The sequence below is a fragment of the Uranotaenia lowii genome, chromosome 3 (assembly GCF_029784155.1).
Source record: "Uranotaenia lowii strain MFRU-FL chromosome 3, ASM2978415v1, whole genome shotgun sequence".
Classification (NCBI taxonomy): Eukaryota; Metazoa; Arthropoda; class Insecta; order Diptera; family Culicidae; genus Uranotaenia; species Uranotaenia lowii.
Window position 1 is genome coordinate 198,427,037 of NC_073693.1, and position 20,801 is coordinate 198,447,837.

The 20,801-nt window shown below is 39.4% G+C and overlaps 1 protein-coding gene across 6 annotated transcripts in view; it reads right to left on the reverse strand.

The window, feature by feature from the left end:
* Positions 1 to 5,624: 5,624 nt before the first annotated feature.
* The window catches only part of LOC129758693 (dentin sialophosphoprotein), an 88,941-nt gene continuing 73,764 nt past the window's right edge, over positions 5,625 to 20,801 (reverse strand). For all 6 annotated transcript variants that reach the window (XM_055756278.1, XM_055756279.1, XM_055756280.1 and 3 more), the window contains one exon: positions 5,625 to 14,493. In XM_055756278.1, coding sequence (XP_055612253.1) covers positions 12,308 to 14,493 — 2,186 coding nt within the window. In that variant the 3' untranslated portion in view covers positions 5,625 to 12,307. The remainder of the gene's footprint in view (positions 14,494 to 20,801) is intronic.

Sequence of the window (20,801 nt, forward strand, 5' to 3'; positions counted from 1 at the left end):
TGCTCTCGATCTGGCACACGACGGGCAAGGTGGCAAACTTCGAACCCTGAAGATAAGAGGTCGGGCTTCGAGTCGTTAGAGGAGAGGTCAGGCCTCAAACCTTCAGGCGGAGAGGTTTGTGTGGTCAACCCCGAGTCTTTATGATAGGAGGTCGGGTCCCGAGTCGTAAGAGGAGGGATCTGGCCCCTTACCAACAAGAGGAGGGGTACAAGTGGTCACCTCGAGTCATTACGAGGAGAGGTCAGATTTCAAGTCGTTAGAGGAGAGATCGGGCCTTGAATCGTGCAGAGGAGAGGTAAACCTCGAGTCGATGCGAGGAGGGGTCGGATCTCAAGTCGTCAGAGGAGAGATCAGGCCTCAAGTCGCGAAGAGGAGAGGTTTTATGTGGGAATCTCGAGTCATTGCGAGGAGATGTCGGTTCTCAAGTCGTTAGAGGAGAGTTCAGGCGTCGAGTCGTAAGGATGAGAGGTTTTGCTGAAAGTGGTCTCGTTAATGAGTATTGCCTTTGAGCGCATTAGCGCGAATAGACCTCCCACTATTGAAGCATAGTGTACTAAACAGTTCGAGGTGGGAACCAGGTCTGCGGCCCCAGGTGGAGTTTAGGGAGTAGGGGGTATACACGGAGTATATCATGAGTCTGCCCATTGTACCCATGGACCCAGAGTAGCAAACTGTGGGGACGCGGTGGCTCGCCGTGCCTTGGAATACAATCCGTAAACCGGGATTTACCACCTGTGGTTACCAACTAAAAAAAAAAAAAAAATCCTGTACCATGCCTACGATTACGATTGCCTGTCACAAGATGGCCGATTCCGTGCATTGGTATAAGAACACACCTGAAGCTTTACCCGCCTTGGAGGAACGTCGCCGCACTGAAAATAATTTTCACTTAAAAGTGACCTCTAGAGTGAGTTTTAGTCATTTAGGAATTCCCTAAAAATCAGAACAATTCAAACGTTTTAGAAAAACGAGGACGGTCTTCAGCAAAAATCGAGACAAATCCTTAAAAATCAAGACACCTGGCACCTCCGCTTCCACAAACGAAATTCTCTCCTGTCGTTCGTATATACCCGAATAGAATTACAGAACCATGGTATCACATTCATTATCCAATGAATTTAATTGTGACCATGTACTTCATGGTTAAAAGTACATCCGAGCGTGAATAATTTAAGAAATTCAAACATTCCAAGTTTATCGTGTATGGATTATTTGACGTCTGCGGCACTGTTTTTTTTCCTCTACACATTTGTCGGTCGAGGTTGGTCGGTAGTTTTTCGAGAAATTCATTCGAAGTGTTCTGAAGTGGACCCAATGGTGAGTAAAAATCGAAATTACCAAGAGGCAAATGTTGATTGGTTTATTTTTATCATTTCTAGTAAAAAACCATCACACACTGCGAGTGAGTGGGTGCCTGGAGCGGCTACGGAAAGCCGGATTGTGAGAGACGGGTCCAGCGAATTAGTCCAAATCAATTAGTGTGAGTAAAGTGTTAAATTTTTTTTGAATAAATAAATTTAAACGACTTCAACCGCTTTAATTTCGTTAAAACTGAAAATGATGACAAAACAAGAAATAAATACAAAAACCCCACCATGAGCAAATATTTTTATTACAGCGGTTTAACAATGAAAATCATGGATTTTCATGGTTTTACCATGAAAAATTGGAAGCTGTTAAAACCATGAACTTTATATTTTTCGGATTCTCAATGTATGGAAAATCGCCATTTTTTTCATGGTCACGCTGCATAACAATACCCCTTTTTCATGGTTATTTTCGTCAAAACGATGAAATGTATGGTCAAAAACTATGAATTCGAATGTGCATTCACGGTATCTTGGACGATAATATTCATTGTGTAAACCATACAATATATGGTTTGTGAACATGGAATTCATAGTTTTTTCATGGTACAATCCTATTCGGGACTCAACAAAAAGCTTACCATGAGCTGAGTACGTTTTCACAGATCAGAGTATAGAGCAATCTCTGCGTACGAATCATAAGTGCAGGTGTTCTGATTTTTCACGATTTGTTCTGATTTTTTAGACCGTCTTGATTTTCCAAAAACTCTCGTATTGTCTTGATTCTTTTTAAATTGGTCTTTAAAATGTCCTGCTTTTCAAAAAAAATAAATCTCATTTATGATAGAATTTGAAGTTATGTTATGAGAAAATCGAAAAAATTAAAATGGTGCTTTTCGATATGAACTAATTTAAGGCGTCTTCAGTACCTGTATTTCGCCTTTATTTATGCAATCTATATGCTTCGTTTACCTCTTATCCATATAATACAGCTGAGAACTTTAAGCTTGCCTTTTCATTACCATGGTGCATTTCCTTACATTGAAGATAATTATGATATCGAATACTTATATGGTATCAATTGAAAGTGATATCTTTCAATCGTATGATGAATAATATTGGTTCTGTTTCACGCTTTGGCAGTGTGTCAGCGGTGGTTTCTGGTATAATCAGATCCCGGCAACGTTATACAATCCATGTGGAGCACCTCTCTCAGATTTAAGCTTTTTTCCTCAGATTCAAGCTTTTTTCTTCAGATTTGAGCTTTCATCTCCTATGCTCAAGGCAAAATAAGCTAAAATCTGAGGGAAAAAAGCTTAAAAACAGATCCCGGCAACGTTACACGATTTGTCTATGTATCGTGTGACCAACATCTTTCAAATATGTGCTCGTGAATCTCGTTTTTAAGCTTTTTTTTTCCTCAGATTTAACATTTTTTTGCCTTGAGAGCATAGGAGATGAAAGATTAAATCTGAGGAAAAAAGCTCAAATCTGTCAAAAAAGCTTAAATCTGAGAGATGTGCTCCATGCACACGGTTTGAATAACATTGCCAGGGTGTGCTTAAAAACGAGATTCACCAGCACTTATTTAAAAGATGTTGGTCACACGATACGTAGACAAATCCGATACCAGGGGCCTGGTATCGTGTGTCGTGTGACCAACATCTATTTGCTAAGTGTAAATGAATCTTGATTTTAAGCTCTTTTTTTCTTCAGATTTGAGATTTTTTGCCTTGAGAGCATTGGAGCTGAAAGCTCAAATCAGAGAAGCATAAAATCTGAGAAAAAAGCTTAAACCTGACAAAAAAAAAGAAGCTAAAATCTGAAAGATGTGCTCCACGCGGCTTGAGTGAATTGCAAGGGCCTGCCGCATATGAGCACCAAGTTTAGGGGACTGCAATGATATAGGATATGTCTGTGTTTTTGTGACCATATCTATTTGCTAAGTGTTAGTGAATCTCGATCTTAAGCTTTTTTTTCTCAGATTTAAGTTTTTTTTTTGCTAATCTGACAAAAAAGCTTAAATCTGAGGGATGTGCTCCACGCGGCTTGAGTAGAATTGCATGGGCCATCCCAGTAAACATGAATCGGCAGAGAGGTAACTCAAATCGCCAGAGCTAGCCGATGTCATCAAAAGGGGGCTAGAAATCGAGATTAGGGAACGTAAGTGGAGATGGAATGGACACATGCTGCGAAAAGATGAGAACGAGATTTACAGAGAGGCGCTCGACCCATGGTATCTAGAAGCAGTGATGTCACCAGTTTTTCAGAATTGTCTGGAAGCTTTGTCTGGAAAAGTGTGGAAAAGTCTGGATGGCGAACTTGAATGTGGCATTCCTTACTCTTCAATTACTAATTCGCATCATTTCCTGCCATTTTGCAACGAGAATTTTTAGTTTTTACTATTTTGTCAGAAAATTCATGTCGAAACTCAAAAGTCTGGAAATGTCTGGAAGAAATGACAAAAGTCTGGGAGTCTGGAAACCTAAAAAAATGTCTGGCAAAAGTACAAAAAATCTGGAAGATCCAGAAAAAATCTGGAAGGTTGACATCACTGTCCAGAAGGACGGAAACTCGTGGCGGCGAAGCCTAGCCGCCGAAATACGAGCTGTCGACGAGAGCCTTGCTTGACTGGGGCCAAGTGAAGACGTTGGCTCCGGATCGTCAACAGTGGAGGTCTTTTATCACGGCCCAAACAGCAAAAAATATTTCCTGTAAAATTACACAAATGTCCTGTAACAAAAAGAAACAAGAAATTTATCATAATTTTACAGGTCGAAAACATGATTACGTGACATTCAAGTTTCAGTGTGAAACTCTTTTACAGGACATTTGCTGTAATAATCAATCAATCTTCGTTAACTTTCAAGGAAAACAAAAAAAGGTAAAATTTACCGAGAAGCGAAGTGATTTTTTTCCACCCCTTTCCGAGGTAAATTTTAGCTTTTTTTTCATTCTCCTAGCAAAAAGGTAAATTTTACCATTTTCGCATTCACCTAGAAACATGGTAAATAATACCGTTTTCCTATTCACTGATTTAAAAGGTAAATGTTAGTTGGTTTTCAATAAATAAAAACAAAATTCATTCAAAAATTGATATTTATTTAAAAAAAGGGACTTTTACCTAAAATTAATTTTTGTAATTAATCACCGTGTTTAAAATATTTTTTAAGGCAAGTCCTTTCTTTACCAGGCTCGTGGCAATTCGGCATTAGCGTTCTTCAGAGCCACATTGGCCGCTGAATCCTCCTGCAGGTCCGTCCGGTCCGGTCAGATCCGGCTTTTCTGGAATGATATCTGGAGGATGACGTGGAATAGACCTCGAAGCGCTGTGGGTCGATCTGAAACAAAAGCAAAGTATTATGACGAGAACCAGCACAACTAAATGATATCTAAGAAAACACTTACCATTCTATTCCGATTTTCACATTTTGGGCACGAAGCAAAACGTCCTTCCAGAACGGCAAAACAGCTTAACCTCAATAAACAGATTCGGCAAATAGTTACTTTATTTAGATGAATTAATGTACCGTTTTGTTTAGCTCAATCCAGGTCAACTTCACCTCGTACGAGGTAAGTTTTACCTTATTGGGATTTACCTTTTCGATGAATTATACTTTTTCATTCAGCTCAATTCAGGTGAACTTCACCTCTCTACGAGGTAAGTGTAGGGATTAGGATTGGAGAGAAAATAGGATAAGAATTCAGTATTAATTAACTTGTATAAAAACGAGTAAGTCAAATCGATCGTGTAGTTATTGCGATTTATGAACGCGCTCCACTGAGCTACTGAGTGAGCGTGCTTGATTGAGGTGAGAGAATCGAGCGTTTAATTACGTTAGTATTGGTGAAATCGAGAGCCGGTTGGAATTCTACGTGAGGGTTAACGTTGAAAGAACAGTCAGTTGAGAAAATATGTTTGACAAGAGAACACGCGTCGTTTTAATCGCGGTCTTTTATAACGAATAATTCATCGTCCGGTCACTACAGTAAGATTTACCTTTTTTGTATTCACCTTTTTTCTCGGTGAATTGTACCTTTTTTTCAACCTCAATTCAGGTGTGAATTGAAATACCTCGCTGTGAGGTGAAATTCACATCGCTAAGGTAGAACTTACCTTTTTGGCTTTCACGAGCGTTCACCTTGCTATCGCGGTAAATTTACCTTTTTATTATTTTCGGTGTAAGTAAGTAAGTAAGACAACATTATTATAATTTCATGAAGTTCGTCTTCTGGCCGTAGCCGAGGATAAATACCTTTGCAAAGGAACTTTCTTTCGGCAGGATTCTATAACAATTGTTTTTAATAACATGATTTATATTTTTTTCCTTTTTTTCGCAAAATTTTACAATACGTCATTGTATTTTCCCTTTTATTCGCTCTCCTGTTTCCCGTTGATGCAAATGTTTTGATTCTATTGTAAAAAGAAAGTATGTACCTCATCTACGTTCATTTTGGTTTGCAGTATGCATTTTTATTGTATTTTTGTTCATAAATATTTCACAATTTTGCCAGTTTTTTTTTCTTGTTTCATCCACTGGATCGAGGCAATCCTTAGCGTAGAAGTTAGATGCTCGTTTCGATTTGTTTAATACTTTCGTTTCGCAGGCTGGATTGATTTTCTGCTTTCGTACATTTATGTTTGGTTTGAGATATTCCAGTATCTTTATTTATTTTCTTTAGAGATTGTGTGATTCGTTTTCAGAAGTTTGTTTAGCTATCCCTTTTATGCCTTAATAACTTTAATTCGTTTCTTTATTGTTTATCTACGTTTATTATTGTATTTGTACAGAGCGCGATTCAGTTTAGCATGATACAAATTTGTCTATTTTACAAAATTAAAACGAACGTGCACTGATAAATGCATACGAAAGATTAAATAGTAAATTTATTTCTGCGGAATGAGGTTTGCCGTATCGGAACTTTGTTGTGTATAAAAAAGTAACGAGCATTTTTTTTTTTATCTAAATGTTGTTAGTTTGTATTCGATAGTTGGTTCCACTTGACATAAATTTATTAGGACATGTGTGTTTCTAATTGTAAAAATAACATGAACATAAATACTGGTAATTAGCTGCTTTCAACAAGTATTTGTGCATATCTTGAAGATGAATTGATTGTTTTGAAGGTTCAACATTGATCACAAGTCTTTGTCAGTGGTTTTTTAATGTACCGCCTCTAGAGAATTGGGAATTATTTGAATTTAATCAACTACGCGAAGTTGTTTATACTTTTTTTAAACTCAAATGTATTAACGACAGCGCGAAGTTTGTCAAGTTCGCATTTTAATGGGGAAAGCCAACACTGACTTGATTGAAGGAATTTTCACGTTTACTTAAACATATGTAGCTTTTCGATTGACAAAGGACAACTTTCAATAATGAAATACATTATCATCAAGCAATTTGTGTCTATATATTTTTTTTTTTCAAATTGTTTACATCGGAACACTTTGACACGTCGAAAATCGTTCTAAAATCACATGTATTTCGAAGACTTTTAGCTTTAACCTAGATTATAGAATAGAAATGATTTCGTTTGAGTTCTGATATGAATTTGTTTATTTTTTGTTGTTTGTTATAATTGTTAAATGCTGATCACTATTATGTTTTATATCTGTTGCCTTTGTTGTGTTGTCATTGTCTTTGTTCTGTTGTATCTTAGAGTTTATGTTTTGTTAGTAGTTTTGTTTTCGATTTTCTGATTCGTTACTCAGATTTCGTTTGCTTAAACTATATTTGTGAGTAATTATTGGTTAATGCTTAGGCATTATTGCATTCGAAATCATACCAAGTCATGTGCAACGTATTTGAACAGAAGAAAAAATGATTTAAGGATTTTTTTTTATGTTTTAAAAATATAAATCACTTCTGAGTGCAAAATCTACTTCTTTGGAGTGGGAATTCTATATTTACAGCGGAAATTGGTACATTCCTTTAAACAAATCTAAAAACTAAGTTGAAACATGTTCTCGATGGCTGTTTATTTAAGTATGTCTCTTGAGGAATGTGAAGGAATTTAGCAGACGAATGGGGGTTTTAGCGTTCAGTTCATACCATTCTGTGATAAGTTTTGAATGTTTAACTTATTTAAAATTTACGTTCACTCAACATACGCATATCTATTTTCCAAACAAGAAAAGTTCTGTAAAAAAAAATCTCAAAATCTCAAATCAAAAACCACAAACATAACTGCGAGCAATATGTGTCTAGGGAACGATGATTTGACATGAGACAGTAAAATGACCGAATACCGAATATTGAATCGGCTTTGGCCTTTCAACAGTTGATTTAGTTGCCGAAAACAAAGCATGGGGAATTAACTGCGATGCCATTTTTTTTTCTTTTGTGACAAGTTATGCACTGAAATCACTTGAAAAGTTTCTTATTACAAGATTCATAAGATGTCCAGACTTATCTTACAAATCCTGAAAATTGAGGAAACTTCGTGAAGAAAATTTTGTTGACTCAGGAAGGAGGAATTAATTTTCGGAGCTTCAACGTTTTGAAAACTTAAATGCAAAGGAACATTACTTCCAGAAATACTTCCAGACTCATCTTTAATGATTTTTGCTCACGTAAGAACTTTTACGTTTGTTAGGCCGATGACATAGTGAGTGCGATGCGATACGAACCGGCGAATGCGATTCAATGCGGCGAAACACATTTGAAGAAAATCGCTTAAACCTGACATACTCAACGCGGCGAAGCAGATGTCAATTTTTTCCGCCGCTCGAGTTCGCATTGGACGCGTTCGCCAATTCGCATCACATCGCTCTCACTATGTCATCGGCCTTATGTGTCTACTTTCATACAGCTTCGTAATCTGACGAGTTTCAGGAAAATGAGAATAGTTTAACCACAGAGAACAGACGTACAAGCTCGAACAAAAAATCGTCAAAAAAGTGTGTAAAATTTCAAATGCTATCATCCAAAAAATACGTTAGAAATTGACTACAAACAGTGCCATCTATTGCGCCGTTCAAAAGTTACAAATCAACTTTAAAGTGTCCTGTTTTCAAAAAGGCGTAATCGTATATGAACTCACAAAAAAAATGAATCCAATGTCTCAGTAAAATGGACGGCTTTAATGTATTGCTAAATAAATGAAATCAGAGTTACTTTTAACTGGGCGAAATTTCACTTTCTTTATTTTTGCACTACTATGACAGTTAAGATAACTAACAGCTTCGGTTTAAGTTTTCGCACTTCTTGAACAGGAATTTATGTAAGAAAATGCATTCCCTATGTCCAGTCAAATACAACAACATTCTTGACGATCAGTCTTACCCAGCAGTATTGATTCTAGGCATTTCAAAGCGGGTTACTTTCACATATCACTTTAGCATCCAGCTGTTTAAAACTATGTACAAATTTGAAGGAAAAAGATAATATCATACTTTTATGATTTTTTTTTTCATGCAACATGGTGAACGTTCGTTCATCAAGTTTCGAACGAAACTTCAACAGCGATTTTCTTGAAGCATGCTAAGCAGCACATACGACCTATAGAAAACTGACTGAAACTTAGTCAGCTTTGTTTTGACAGTTCTCTTTGGTGTGTTTGGAGACATCTGGTGGCCCAGCCAAAAGACAAAAATTGGTTCAGAAAGGATGTTGGGATTTTTACACAACTTTCGTGGGCTAGCTTGTATGTCTGTTCTCTGTGGTTTAACCCTCATCCGCCCTGAAATTTTTACTCGTTACAGTCCCTGATGGAGTGTCATGACTAAAACCACAGCTAAAACCAATATATCTCTCTTGTTTCGCATCCGATTTTTACGAAATGTATTGTTTTGAAAATCTCGTAATGTAACTCAAAAATATTTCTCATTCAATATTCACCTACAACACTTCAATTTCCCGTTATTCATCGTCTAAGAAAAAAATCCGAAATTCAAATTCACTTAGTGTCCAAAAAAAGCTGAAGCACTTTTAAAAAATTATCTGGTGTGACTTAAACAATTTTGAAGATTCATTCATTGAAAAGTATACGGTTTTTACTCCCCTTTTCTACATTTTTTGTGGTAATGATTTTTAAAAACATCAGAAAAATATATCCTTATGTGCAACGTAAAGCTTTTAACTTCAGCTTTTATGGACACTGAGTGAAATTTTTTAAGCATTCCGTAGCTGATCTACAGTCTTTTGTAAGAAGCATGTTTTTTTTATTTCTTTTCTTAGACTTTGAATAACGAAAAACTGGAATGTTGTAGGTGAATAATGTCTGAGAAACATATTTAAGTTTCGTAAGGAGGTTAGTAAAAAATATTTTTTATAAAAAATGGTTGAGAAACAAAAGAGACATAGCGGTTTTTACCAAAGATTGTCAAATTGACACTCAAGGTCTGACTAGGGATTTTTTTTCCTGGGCTTCCAGGGTGCGTCCAATAAAAAAAGCAATTATGAAAATTTAAAGATTTCAAGAATTTATTGAGAATCCCAGGAGAAATTGTGTTATTTGGATGCACTCGAATAAAATTACAAGCCACCAGACTTCCAATAGTGTCATATTGACACTAAGAGCGGATTAGGGTTGATTCTCTCCCTGTTAAACAACTAGAGAGCGTTATTTATTTTTTCTCTATGAAAAAATTGCTTTCTGTACTTTCGCCTTACTACCCATTTTTCATCACATTCGCAAAAATCAGGCAAAATCAGGCATATTTTCAAAAATTAGGCAAATTCAACGGCTTATCAGGTTGTCAGGCAGGGCCTCGAAAGTTCAGGCAATTCCTGAAAAATCAGGCATATTGGCATCTCTGGTTGTGCGGCATTCTGGATTTAGACCTCAATAGGGTCTAGACCCGGGACTCCACATCGACCACTTTTGGCACAAAAATATGCCCGTGAATACTGTTTATCGGATCCTGACATCTCGGAACTTCATGCAGAAGACGATAGTGGCCGTCCGGCAAAGATTATAGCGAAGTAGAAGAAGGAATTTTCGAATAAAACTTCAACAATAACGTCTACTGTACAAGTTAGAATAAGTCTAGCCGAAAATGACATTGGACAATGAAGAATCATTGCGGGATGTTAGGCTTTTTCAGAGATTCTTCATTAGATATTCTTCAGGATTTTTACCGAACGAACACTATTAATCTTGCGCTCAACGCTACGGGATGCAAAGAACCGGTAAATAAACAATGTATACAAGCACATTTTCGTCCTGCATATAGGTCGTTTTCTCCATTTTTTCTTGACTTTCAAGCGTTTCGTATAACCGTTCTAACTTATATTCGTTGTTCGTCACCATCTTTGATAAAATCGACAGCACCCGAGTACCCGAGTAAAATGGAACAAATGATTCGTTTCAAGGGAGTCCAGAGAGCAATTCTCTCTATGAGGAAAACAAATACGCTCTTTACTTTTTTACAGAAGGCATTGGAACTAGTATCAATTTTTGTAAACCCCTTCAAGGCAGCAGGTCTCAATATCAATGTCGGAAAGACCAAGTCGATGGAAATCAACACAGTAAATCCTTCCAATTTCGTGGTAGCTGGGCAACAGATTGAGAAAGTGGAGTGCTTCCAGTATCTTGGTAGCCAGATACGCCTGATGGTGGTACCAAGAAGGACATCGTAACCCGGATCAGAAAGGCCCGATTTGCGTTTGCGAGTTTCCGGAACATCTGGCGATCACGCCAGTTCTCTCTACAAACGAAAATCCGAATCTCCGATTGGATCTCAAATGAGGAACTACATCGCCGAAGTCATCAAAGGGCGCTAGAAATCGAGATTCGGGAACGCAAGTGGAGATGAATTTCGCACGCGCTGCGAAGAGATGAGAACGAAATTAGCAAGGACCCAGTAAGCGCGTCCTCTCAGAAATCGACAGAGCATGCAAAAAATTGAGAGTTGAGTCACCGAACTTAGAATAAAACGGTTAACTTCGGCGACACTCCAAGAACGCAAATATTTTCATTCGGTTTGTCCTGCCGAGATACCTAGAGGCAACAAATACGAATGCGTACATGCGAAATCAGTTTGAATCGTACACTCGCACGGTGTGGTCGCATTTTGTCCCCGTGTCCCGTGTGGGCTTTCAATCGTAGCTGTCGACTTCTCAGGCAGGCGAACACGCGTCTCGGAGGGAAACATACAAACACGATTCGGATTGTGTTCGTGTGTTTCTCTGGAGGGCGTGTCTTAGCTTAATTCGTGGCACTCACCCAAGGCACGCGTATGGTGTGTTCCTCTCTAACGATGTGATGATGCAAAATCGCCAGAGAGATCGTTACGATCCCTCTGGCGATTTGAGTTACCTCTCTGCCGATTCAAATTTACCGGGAGGCCCAGAAACTCGTGGCACGCGAAGCCTAGCCGCCGAAACCCTAACTGTCGACGAGAATCTTGACTGCAACCAAGTGAAAACGCTGGCTCCGGATCGTCAACAGTGGAGAGTTACCACAGCCCTATGCACTGGGGAATCGACGCTGGAACATTAAGTAAGTAAGTTAGTAAACTCCTTTTAGTATACGTACGTGAGTAAACGTATTTGTGAAAAAAAAACCATCTATTACTCCATTCGTCATGTTGGTTTCTTACTCGTTAGATTCTTACTCGTTTATCCCATTCTTACTTTTGATCTCTATGCATAACAAAATCATACCTTGGAATGCTCGGGTTTGTTCGCAGGATGTAATAAATCTTCCATTTGAATTAATTTCTTATCGCTAATTATTTTCTATTTAAATATATATATGAATCACAGAGACATAAATAATACAGTTTTAGAGCCTTGTTCTCGCTTAGTTGTAACTATTTTCTTGAACTATTTGGTTTTTACTTGCAAATACATAACTTTCGCCGATCGTCCGAATTGATTACTAACTGCTTGAGTTAATGTCACAGATAAAAAGTCTCGTATGTTTAAAGGGGTTTTAAACACATGCTCCGACAAGAGCTGCCGTTTTTTGCTTGGATAGTCACAGGCAGCTTCCACAAAGCCCGGTATGATATTGATTGGTTCGGGTTATGCGACGATACAGTATGCGAACTAGATTGTCCAAACTTGTACCTTCTCAGCGACCACACACCAGGACGCTCGTTCATAGTAGGACGATACTATGTGTAGACTGGTCACGTGGTGGTTGATCAGGGCATCCAATTCACCTTCGCGGAACACGTGATAGTACCGATGATGGGTTGCCGATCCTCCAACCGATGGACTGTCCAGGGAGGCAGAACTTGTCGAATGGGCCCAGGAATCGACGCTGGTGTGAGACTCGATTGACGATTTGTTAGTGTTGGGTAGCTTTTTACTACTATCAGTTTCGTTGGTTGATGTTGTTGTTGTTAAACATGTGGCACCAGACTGTTGCGTTGTTGTGTTGCTGCTGTTGCAGTGACTGTTTGTGGTTGCACTGCTATTGGTAGAAACGCACTCCATTCGACTGTGATGCTGTGTGAATGCCGCCCCACTCGGTGCGCTTAGCTGACTTGAATTCAGATTGATCGTTTTCAGGGGTAAACTATGCCTACAGTTAGTTTTATGCCTATCATTCGTACTATTATTGTTACTGTTACTACTCCCTAAAAATTCTAAATCGATGTTTTGAAGATGCTCCTCTGTGCTATCTTCTTCCTGTATCAGTAAAGCTGTATCGTTCGTCAACTCTGCATCATCTTCGTCCAGTTCCGGAATGATGACAAATTCATCATTCTTATTGAGATTCAGCTTGTTTCCACGCAGCCCGTGATAGTTGTCAAAGTCATCGTGTTCCATTTCGCAGGATTCGTTTAGGGCCTCTTCGTCATCGGATTCCTCCTGGATAATGGGCGTCATCGATGATCCGTAGCTGGGGCCCAACGAGTCGTTGCTTCCACACAATCCGGTCGAACCAATATGGCTCAAATTGGCCAACATTAATCGCCTCTCCCTGAGCTCCGCCCGAAGTTGATTTAAATCCCTCAAATCACCATTTAACTTTTTCAAATACGGATCGGTGATAGGATGCGCATCTGATAGGGTGTAAGACTTTTTCTTGAATCGACTATCGCTAAATACTTCATCATCGTCGTCGAAACTGCTTTCGTTTCCTTGCTTCTCGCTTTCCAGCTCCTTCAAAAGTTGCGCACTAAGCTGTTCGGCAAAGTCGACTAGATGCTGCCGACAGGATGTATTTTCTTCTTCCGCTGATTCTAAGCTCTCCGCTGGGTCAACCACACCGTTTGTCAGTTTTGGTTTGGTTTCACTTTCACGAAGCACGAGCTCTACGGCATTTTCCAGCTTATGCGCAACATCAGCAGCAGCTTCAACTAGAGGAGGAATTCCCGGCGTACTGATGGTGGTCGCCACCGGTTGTATAGACTGTGCTTGTGAAGACGAATCTGTCGTTGTAGTCGAGGCACAGCTAGAGACAGGGACCGTTGGTTGAGGCGAAACCGAGGGTCGCAAGGCGCTTATGACACTGTCGATCGAATCAGGAGATGAGGGCTCACTAGAATCACTATCTAAGTCATCGGTTTCCGGATTGAACAGTTCTAAGCCTAATAGTTTTGGCACTACAGGAGCAGATGTGCTGGTGGAAGAAGTCTGCCGACGAACTATGGGATAATTTGAAGATTTCTTGAATTTGGGTATTGGAGGCAGATCCTTAATTTGTTGCCGCGTGATCTTCGCAACCACGGACGCAGACTTCGTCTGTGGTGTCTGTTGTTTCGCTGTTGCGGCTTGACTGTTACCGCTGTTTGTGCTCGATACATTACTGATCGTTGAATCTACGCTAGTTTTGCTGCTGGAAACAGCTGTTGTTGGTGAATTCGAACAAGCTAAAGCATTTGAAGGCGGGGATTTGAGAGTTTTAACGGTTTTGTTACTTGATGTGTTATGTACAGATGACGATGAGGATGGTGAAATATCTTCTAGTTTATGCAGTAAAGACGCATCTTCGAAGGTAAACTGGCTGAGCTCACTGCCGCTACTGCTTCCATTGGTAGCGCCTAGTTTTGTGCGAGGAGGGGCAGGTGAATGGGCAGGCGTTGGACAGGGCATTATCAGTGGCGAAGTGGGGCCGGAAGGCATTCGTGACGTCCCGGGTCCGAAACTGTCTCCAGCGGATCCGTTGTTACTTTGCTGTTGGTTTTGCTGCTGGTCCGGTTTTGGAATGTAGATCACAGAGGCGAAGCTGTCTTCGGACTCGATGCTGGTATCACTTTGCAGACTGCTGTCCTTGGAAGAGTCTGTAGAAGTCCACGGGGTCACAGGGTAAAGGAAGAAAGAGAAAAACATTCATCAGTAACATGTAGCACTTGTCTATCGGAAGCGTTTTGTGGTTCTCAAAAAGCAAAGCTACTAACATTCATATATATCATAGGGAGAAATTTTAGAAAGATCAGCTTGCACGGTCACAGATAGCTAAATATATTGGTACTAAAGCGTAATTAGCGGACACTTGGATAAGGTACATATTGAAAGCTGTCGGTCGCGGAACAAAAGCAACTTGTTGTTTGTTTATTTGTTTTTTTTTAATTGATTAATTAAATTGTATGTTCAATCAAAGTGATTTGTCTGCTGAATATTGTGAGACTACCAAGACATTTGTCCACTAAACAGACAATAAATCCGAGCACACGTGCAACAGACGGCATGACAAGGTTCAACAATCTACTCACTAAATACAATTTCGAAAAGTTGATTGCATTGGATAACAACCTATGACATGATACACCTACTATTAATTTGCTTTACTCGTACGCTTGCTTCTAGTGTTTTACTTTTTATTATTGTTGTTTTGAATGCAAGGGATCGTTGATTAAATATATGTACATTTGTACAATTCATGTGTGCTTTTGTGCGGTCTGTTGGGCATTAATGTGTTTGTACAGATGTTAGATTTAACAAGTAAAAAGTAGAATATTTAATTCCGCGAACATTTCCCATAACAGTGATTGAAATGTTTGGGTAACTACACTACATTGATTTTAACAGATTTTTCTCGCGCGTATTTCTATAGGATATGACTACCAACACGTCATTGCAATGTTGTCTTACAAGACAACATTTATATCTAAATATATCACCAAACATACAGTACCGTTCATAATTGTATAGAAATTGGAAGCAAGCGCACTGTCACTTCGACTTTGAACTTCCATAACTATTTACTCTGATGATATTTTTTGATCAATTTTTTTGCGTTCGATAGATCAACTGTCACACTATTATAACTCAAAATTTGAGCTTTCTGGAGTTTCTGTGGCCTGAGAAACAATAATTCTACGAAAATCGGACTTTTTGGACTTTTCTCATTCAAATCTCATTATCTCCGAAACTACGCTACATTTTTTTATTGAAATTTTGCAGAGTGATTGTTGAAATATAAAGCTATCATGTCTGAAATTTTCGAAAAGTTCTATCGATAAGATCAAAAGTTACGCGAGGTGCAATATTTCAGGCATGAACCTTGAAATGCGATTTCTATAGAATTTTGGACGAATGTTTCCATAGGAAAATCAAATTCTCTGTTTAACAACCAGTAAATCTATTTCAACCGAAAAATCACAACAATATCGCGAGATTATGATTTCAAAACACAAATGGATCATTTATTCCATTTCCATTCCATTCCATTTCAAATTTCAACAATCACTGTGCAAAATTTCAATAAAAAATGTAGCGTAGTTTCAGAGATATTGCAGTTTGAATGAGAAATGTCCAAAAAGTCCAATTTTCGTAGAATTACTGTTTCTCAGGCCACACAAACCCAAAAAGCTCAAATTTTGAGTTATAATAGTGTGATAGTTGATCTAAAAATATTATCAGAGTAAAATGTTATGGAAGTTCAAAGTCGAAGTTGTCGTGATTTTACGAATCTCAATTCAGAGATTCACTTAAACACGTCTGTCGCTCGCAAGAATAGATCAATGACTGACTTTGTTTTGTTTGTTTGTCAAGTGCTGCCAGAATAGCAAATGTTCTCATAGAAATTTATTTTATTTTATTCATCTACAGTGTTGCCCAATACAACTATTGTAGAGAACGGAACTTTCGGATCGCAAATCACTTGCTTTGTCACCAAATTCAACTATACTCTTTAACTTTTATTTCGCCGCCACGGGACACACAACCGGTCGTGAACACGCACGTTTTCTAATTCCCCGTTTTCTGCCAATCCCTAAGATATCGCAAGGTCGTATATCTTATTGCGAGGGGCGCGCCACTACATCCCACTTAACCTTTCTTGATGAAGTGTGTCACGTAATCATCAAACCACGAAGGCTCCTTGCGTTTCCGTCCTTTCGACGGCCCAGCTTGTTCCGAATCCTGTTGTGTATCTGCCACTCGATGATCGACAGTGCCCGACGAGTACGTACTACACTGTGGTAGTTCTAGAGGGTCCCGTTCATTTTGACTGTCTCTTTCGTTTACTACTTCGGTGGTATCCATCAACTTCTTCAGATGAGCCGCATTCCTACGAAATTTTCTACCGGTTTCCACGGACTCAATGCTTGTGTCTGCTCCGACTTTGCTTTTTACTACAAAGGGTTCGTTGACATATTCAGTACTTAATTTGTTGTCCTTTTTCGCACGTTTCATAAGAACTAGATCCCCCTCTTTTATGCCACTTTCTTGAGCACCTCTTCTGTTGTCACTATACTGCTTACCCTTTTCCTTGTTGACTCTGTCGAAATCACGCATGGCTTCATCTTCTACAGTCGAAGTAGAGATTTGCGGAAGCTTGGTCCGTATTCTGTGCCCGAACATTAACTCTGCCGGAGATCGACCCGTTGTGGTATGCGTAGAAGATCGATATGTTAAAAGAAACTTTTGCAACTCATTTCGCCAGTCTTGCCCTAACTCTTGAGCTATTTTTAATCTTTTCAGGATTGTACGGTTCTGCCGTTCGACTTCCCCGTTCATTTGGGGCCAATATGGAATGGTATTGACTAATTTTATACCGTAATTAGAACAGAACCGTGCAAATTCTTCGCAGTCTTTAGATAGTTGAGGGGCATTATCTGCTGTCAAAGTCAAAGGAACACCAAAGCGGCTGAACATTGTTGTAAGTTCTTGAATTGTACTCTCTGCCGAAATAGTTTTCATTTCACATACCTCAAAGTATCTGCTGTAAAAATCGACAACGGCAAACAGATACTGTCCTTCTGGTAATGGGCCTAGGAAATCAATAGCTAGGTCTTCCCAAGGACCAGACGGCAAATCACGGCGACTCATGGGTTCAGGTGGATTCGGAGCGGCAACTAGAGCACAGCCTCTGCACCGTTTGACATAGTTTTCCACATCCTGATCCAATTTAGGCCACCAAACGGATGCCCGTAAATGGCTTTTCATCATTCTAACTCCTGGGTGTCCTTCGTGAGCTATGGTCAGAACTCTGTGACGCAAACTGCTCGGTACAACAATACGATCCCCTCTCATGAGAATATTCCCGACTTGACATAATTCATTAGCCACAGTCCTAAGGGAAACTGGAAGTTCGTGTACTTTATCGTTCCTAAGAGCATCTAATATTTGTTTTATATCGTCATCCTGCGCTGAAACTTGCTCGACCTCTTCCCATCTAAGGGCAGCATTTGTGGCTGCGGCTGCAGCAATTTCTTGCACAAACAGTTCTTCTGAGTGATCGAAAGGCTTTGGTTCCAAGGTGGTTAAGCGCGATAGAACGTCTGCGATGTTTTTAGGTCCAGCGATATGTTTTACGCTGTAAGTAAACCCCTGCAATCGCAGCACCCAACGTTCTATTCGTGCACACGGTTTTGATCGTGGTATGAAAAGATATTGCAATGCTTTGCAGTCTGTTACAAGGTCGAATTTTAGTCCAAGTAAATACATTTGGAACCGCTCAACGGCCCAAACTGCGGCTAATGCCTCCTTTTCTGTCTGGCAATACCGTTTTTCGGTGTCGGTTAAGGATTTAGATGCATAACACACTACTCTGTTCTCGTTGTTACTTGTCTGAACTAAAACCGCACCTAACGCTGTAGGGCTGGCATCTACTATAACAGAAGTTTGATGTTTAACATTAAAATAGCCTAGTTGAGGAGTATTCGCCAGAGCCTTTTTGATGTTCTCGAACGACGTTTGTTGTTCATCTTTCCACTCGAACTTTACATCAGTTTGCGTCAGTCGTCGAAGAGGTTCATCTAGGTCAGCTAGATTATGAATATACTTGTTCAGATAATTGGCTAAACCTAAAAAACTTTTAACCTCATTGACGTTAACCGGTGCACGGAAGGAAAGAAGACATTCTACTTTCGAAGGAGACGGTCGAATACCCTCAGCTGAAATAACGTGCCCTAAAAATAGTACCTCTGGTTGACCTATGACACATTTTTCCTTGTTCAAAGCCACTCCTCGTTCATTCAACCGATGCAATACTTTTTTCAGACGCTGATCATGTTCTTCGCGGGTTTTCCCTTCTATGTAAATATCATCAAGGTATACAACGGTTCCTTCACACCCAGCGAGAATTTCTTCCATTACTCGTTGGAATATTTCTGGTGCGGAAACCTAGAATCGAAGTTGCATGTAAAATTAAACCTACAAAATAAATTCAATTTTAATTACCAATCCGAAAGGTAATCGTTTGAACCTAAACAATCCACGACTAGTAATAAATGTCGTAATATCCCTTGAATCGGGAGCCAGTTCCGTATATCCAATCGACTTCGTACTGCACCTTTACCAATACGTGCCAAAATCTCATCAACCATCGGCATGGGATATCTTTCCCGCATAACTGCTTCGTTAACTCGTCTCAAGTCCAAACATACTCTAGGTTCACCGTTGGCTTTACCAACAACGACTAACGGCGAAACCCACGAAGCTGGACCCTTTTTCACCTAAAACATAACGTAACGTCATGAAAGACGAATGGAATTGTTAGCATTGTACAAAAAATATCAGTTTAGGTCCTGTTGTATTCCTTTTTTTTTTTTTTTTTCTCAAAGTAATCAGTATTTCATTTCAACATTTTCTCTTGTAAACAGTAACAGTTAAATTTCAAATAAAAATATCGTTCATTTAGTCACCTCAATAATGTCCTTTTCTAACAGTTGGTTCAATTTTCGATTGACGGCTTCTTCATACGGAATCGGAATTCGTCGTACTGGTTGAAAAACAGGCTTCATTGATGGATCCATATGGATGTTAACTTGAATATCTTTAATTTTAGCAAATACCGGTTTTGAATCTAATTGGTTGACGTCCACGCCTACTTTCAAAACGCCCAACTGCTTGGCAGTTGCGTCACCTAGAAGACAACGTTGACCACCTTCAACCACGGAAAACAAAGCATATGTGGATTTGGTTCCAATTTCTATGAATCCTTTAAACGTTCCCAAAATCGGTAGAGGCTTGTCTTGACCATAAGCTTTGACGACTTGCTTGCAACCTTTTATCATTTCTTCAACCTTAACTTGTTGACATTTCATAAATTCCCATGTACCTTGATCAATAAGATTAATATCGGATCCCGAATCGACTAGCATTCTTATAACAACGCCCCCTATTTTGCAGTCAAGAACGTTGCTATCATTACCCAGATGGAAACAGTAATAACGTTTATTAGATTCCTCGTTGTCATTTCCTTTCTGTTCCATATAGCGAACTTCCTTGCTTCTACCCGTCTCGGGAATTTCCGGATCCGGTTGTTCCAACATTCGTACTCGTTTAATCTTATTTGGTTTCCAATTTGAGTTGCTTCGCTTACGTTCTCGGCAAACGGATTCAAAATGCCCTACCACGTCACACCGCCGACATTTCTGGTTACGTGCTTTACATTCCACCGATGAGCTTATGTGGCCTTGTACACCGCAGTTAAAACATTTAACTCCACGTTGCCAATTTGCATTCCGCGAGTTGAATGGTGTCGACCTTTTAAACTGTTTCGCCTCAACTTGGAAAACCTTCTCCGGTTGCTTCTCTGAACTCATTTGTCCAAAATCCTTGACCTGTTGCTCCACGTTTTCAAGCATACTACCAATTTCTTCGATTTCAGCTAAAGCTCTGTCTTTCTGTAATATTCTTCTACGAAGCTCGTCAGAAGAACAACCTTCGATAATGGCATCAATCAATAAGATTTCAGTCAAGACTTCTTGCACCTCTATCGAATACTGGTCTAATCCGCAATCTGGTAGCTGCTGCCTCAAGCATAACAAAAAATGAGCAAAACGTTCATTTTTCTCCTGAGTAATTGTACGCAGCCTACGCCTACTGAGTACACATTGTCGGCCTGGTTCAAAATATTCTTGCAACTTGTTGACAGCCGTATCATAGAAATTAGGCTTTGTGGCTACCAAAGAAATTTTATCCACATCGGGCAAACTATTATATACGCGTTGCAGTTGGCTTCCACCCAGGTGCAACAGATTCGCTCTCATCTTGCTTTGATCCGTGATACCATAAGCATCGAAGTAAACTTCTAGAGACGAGCGCCAACTTCTCCATTCTCTAGCTAACTGACCGCGTTCAATTACCTCACAGCGAAACGGCGGCAGCGCTCTAGAGTTTTCCACCTGAAAAAGCCGGT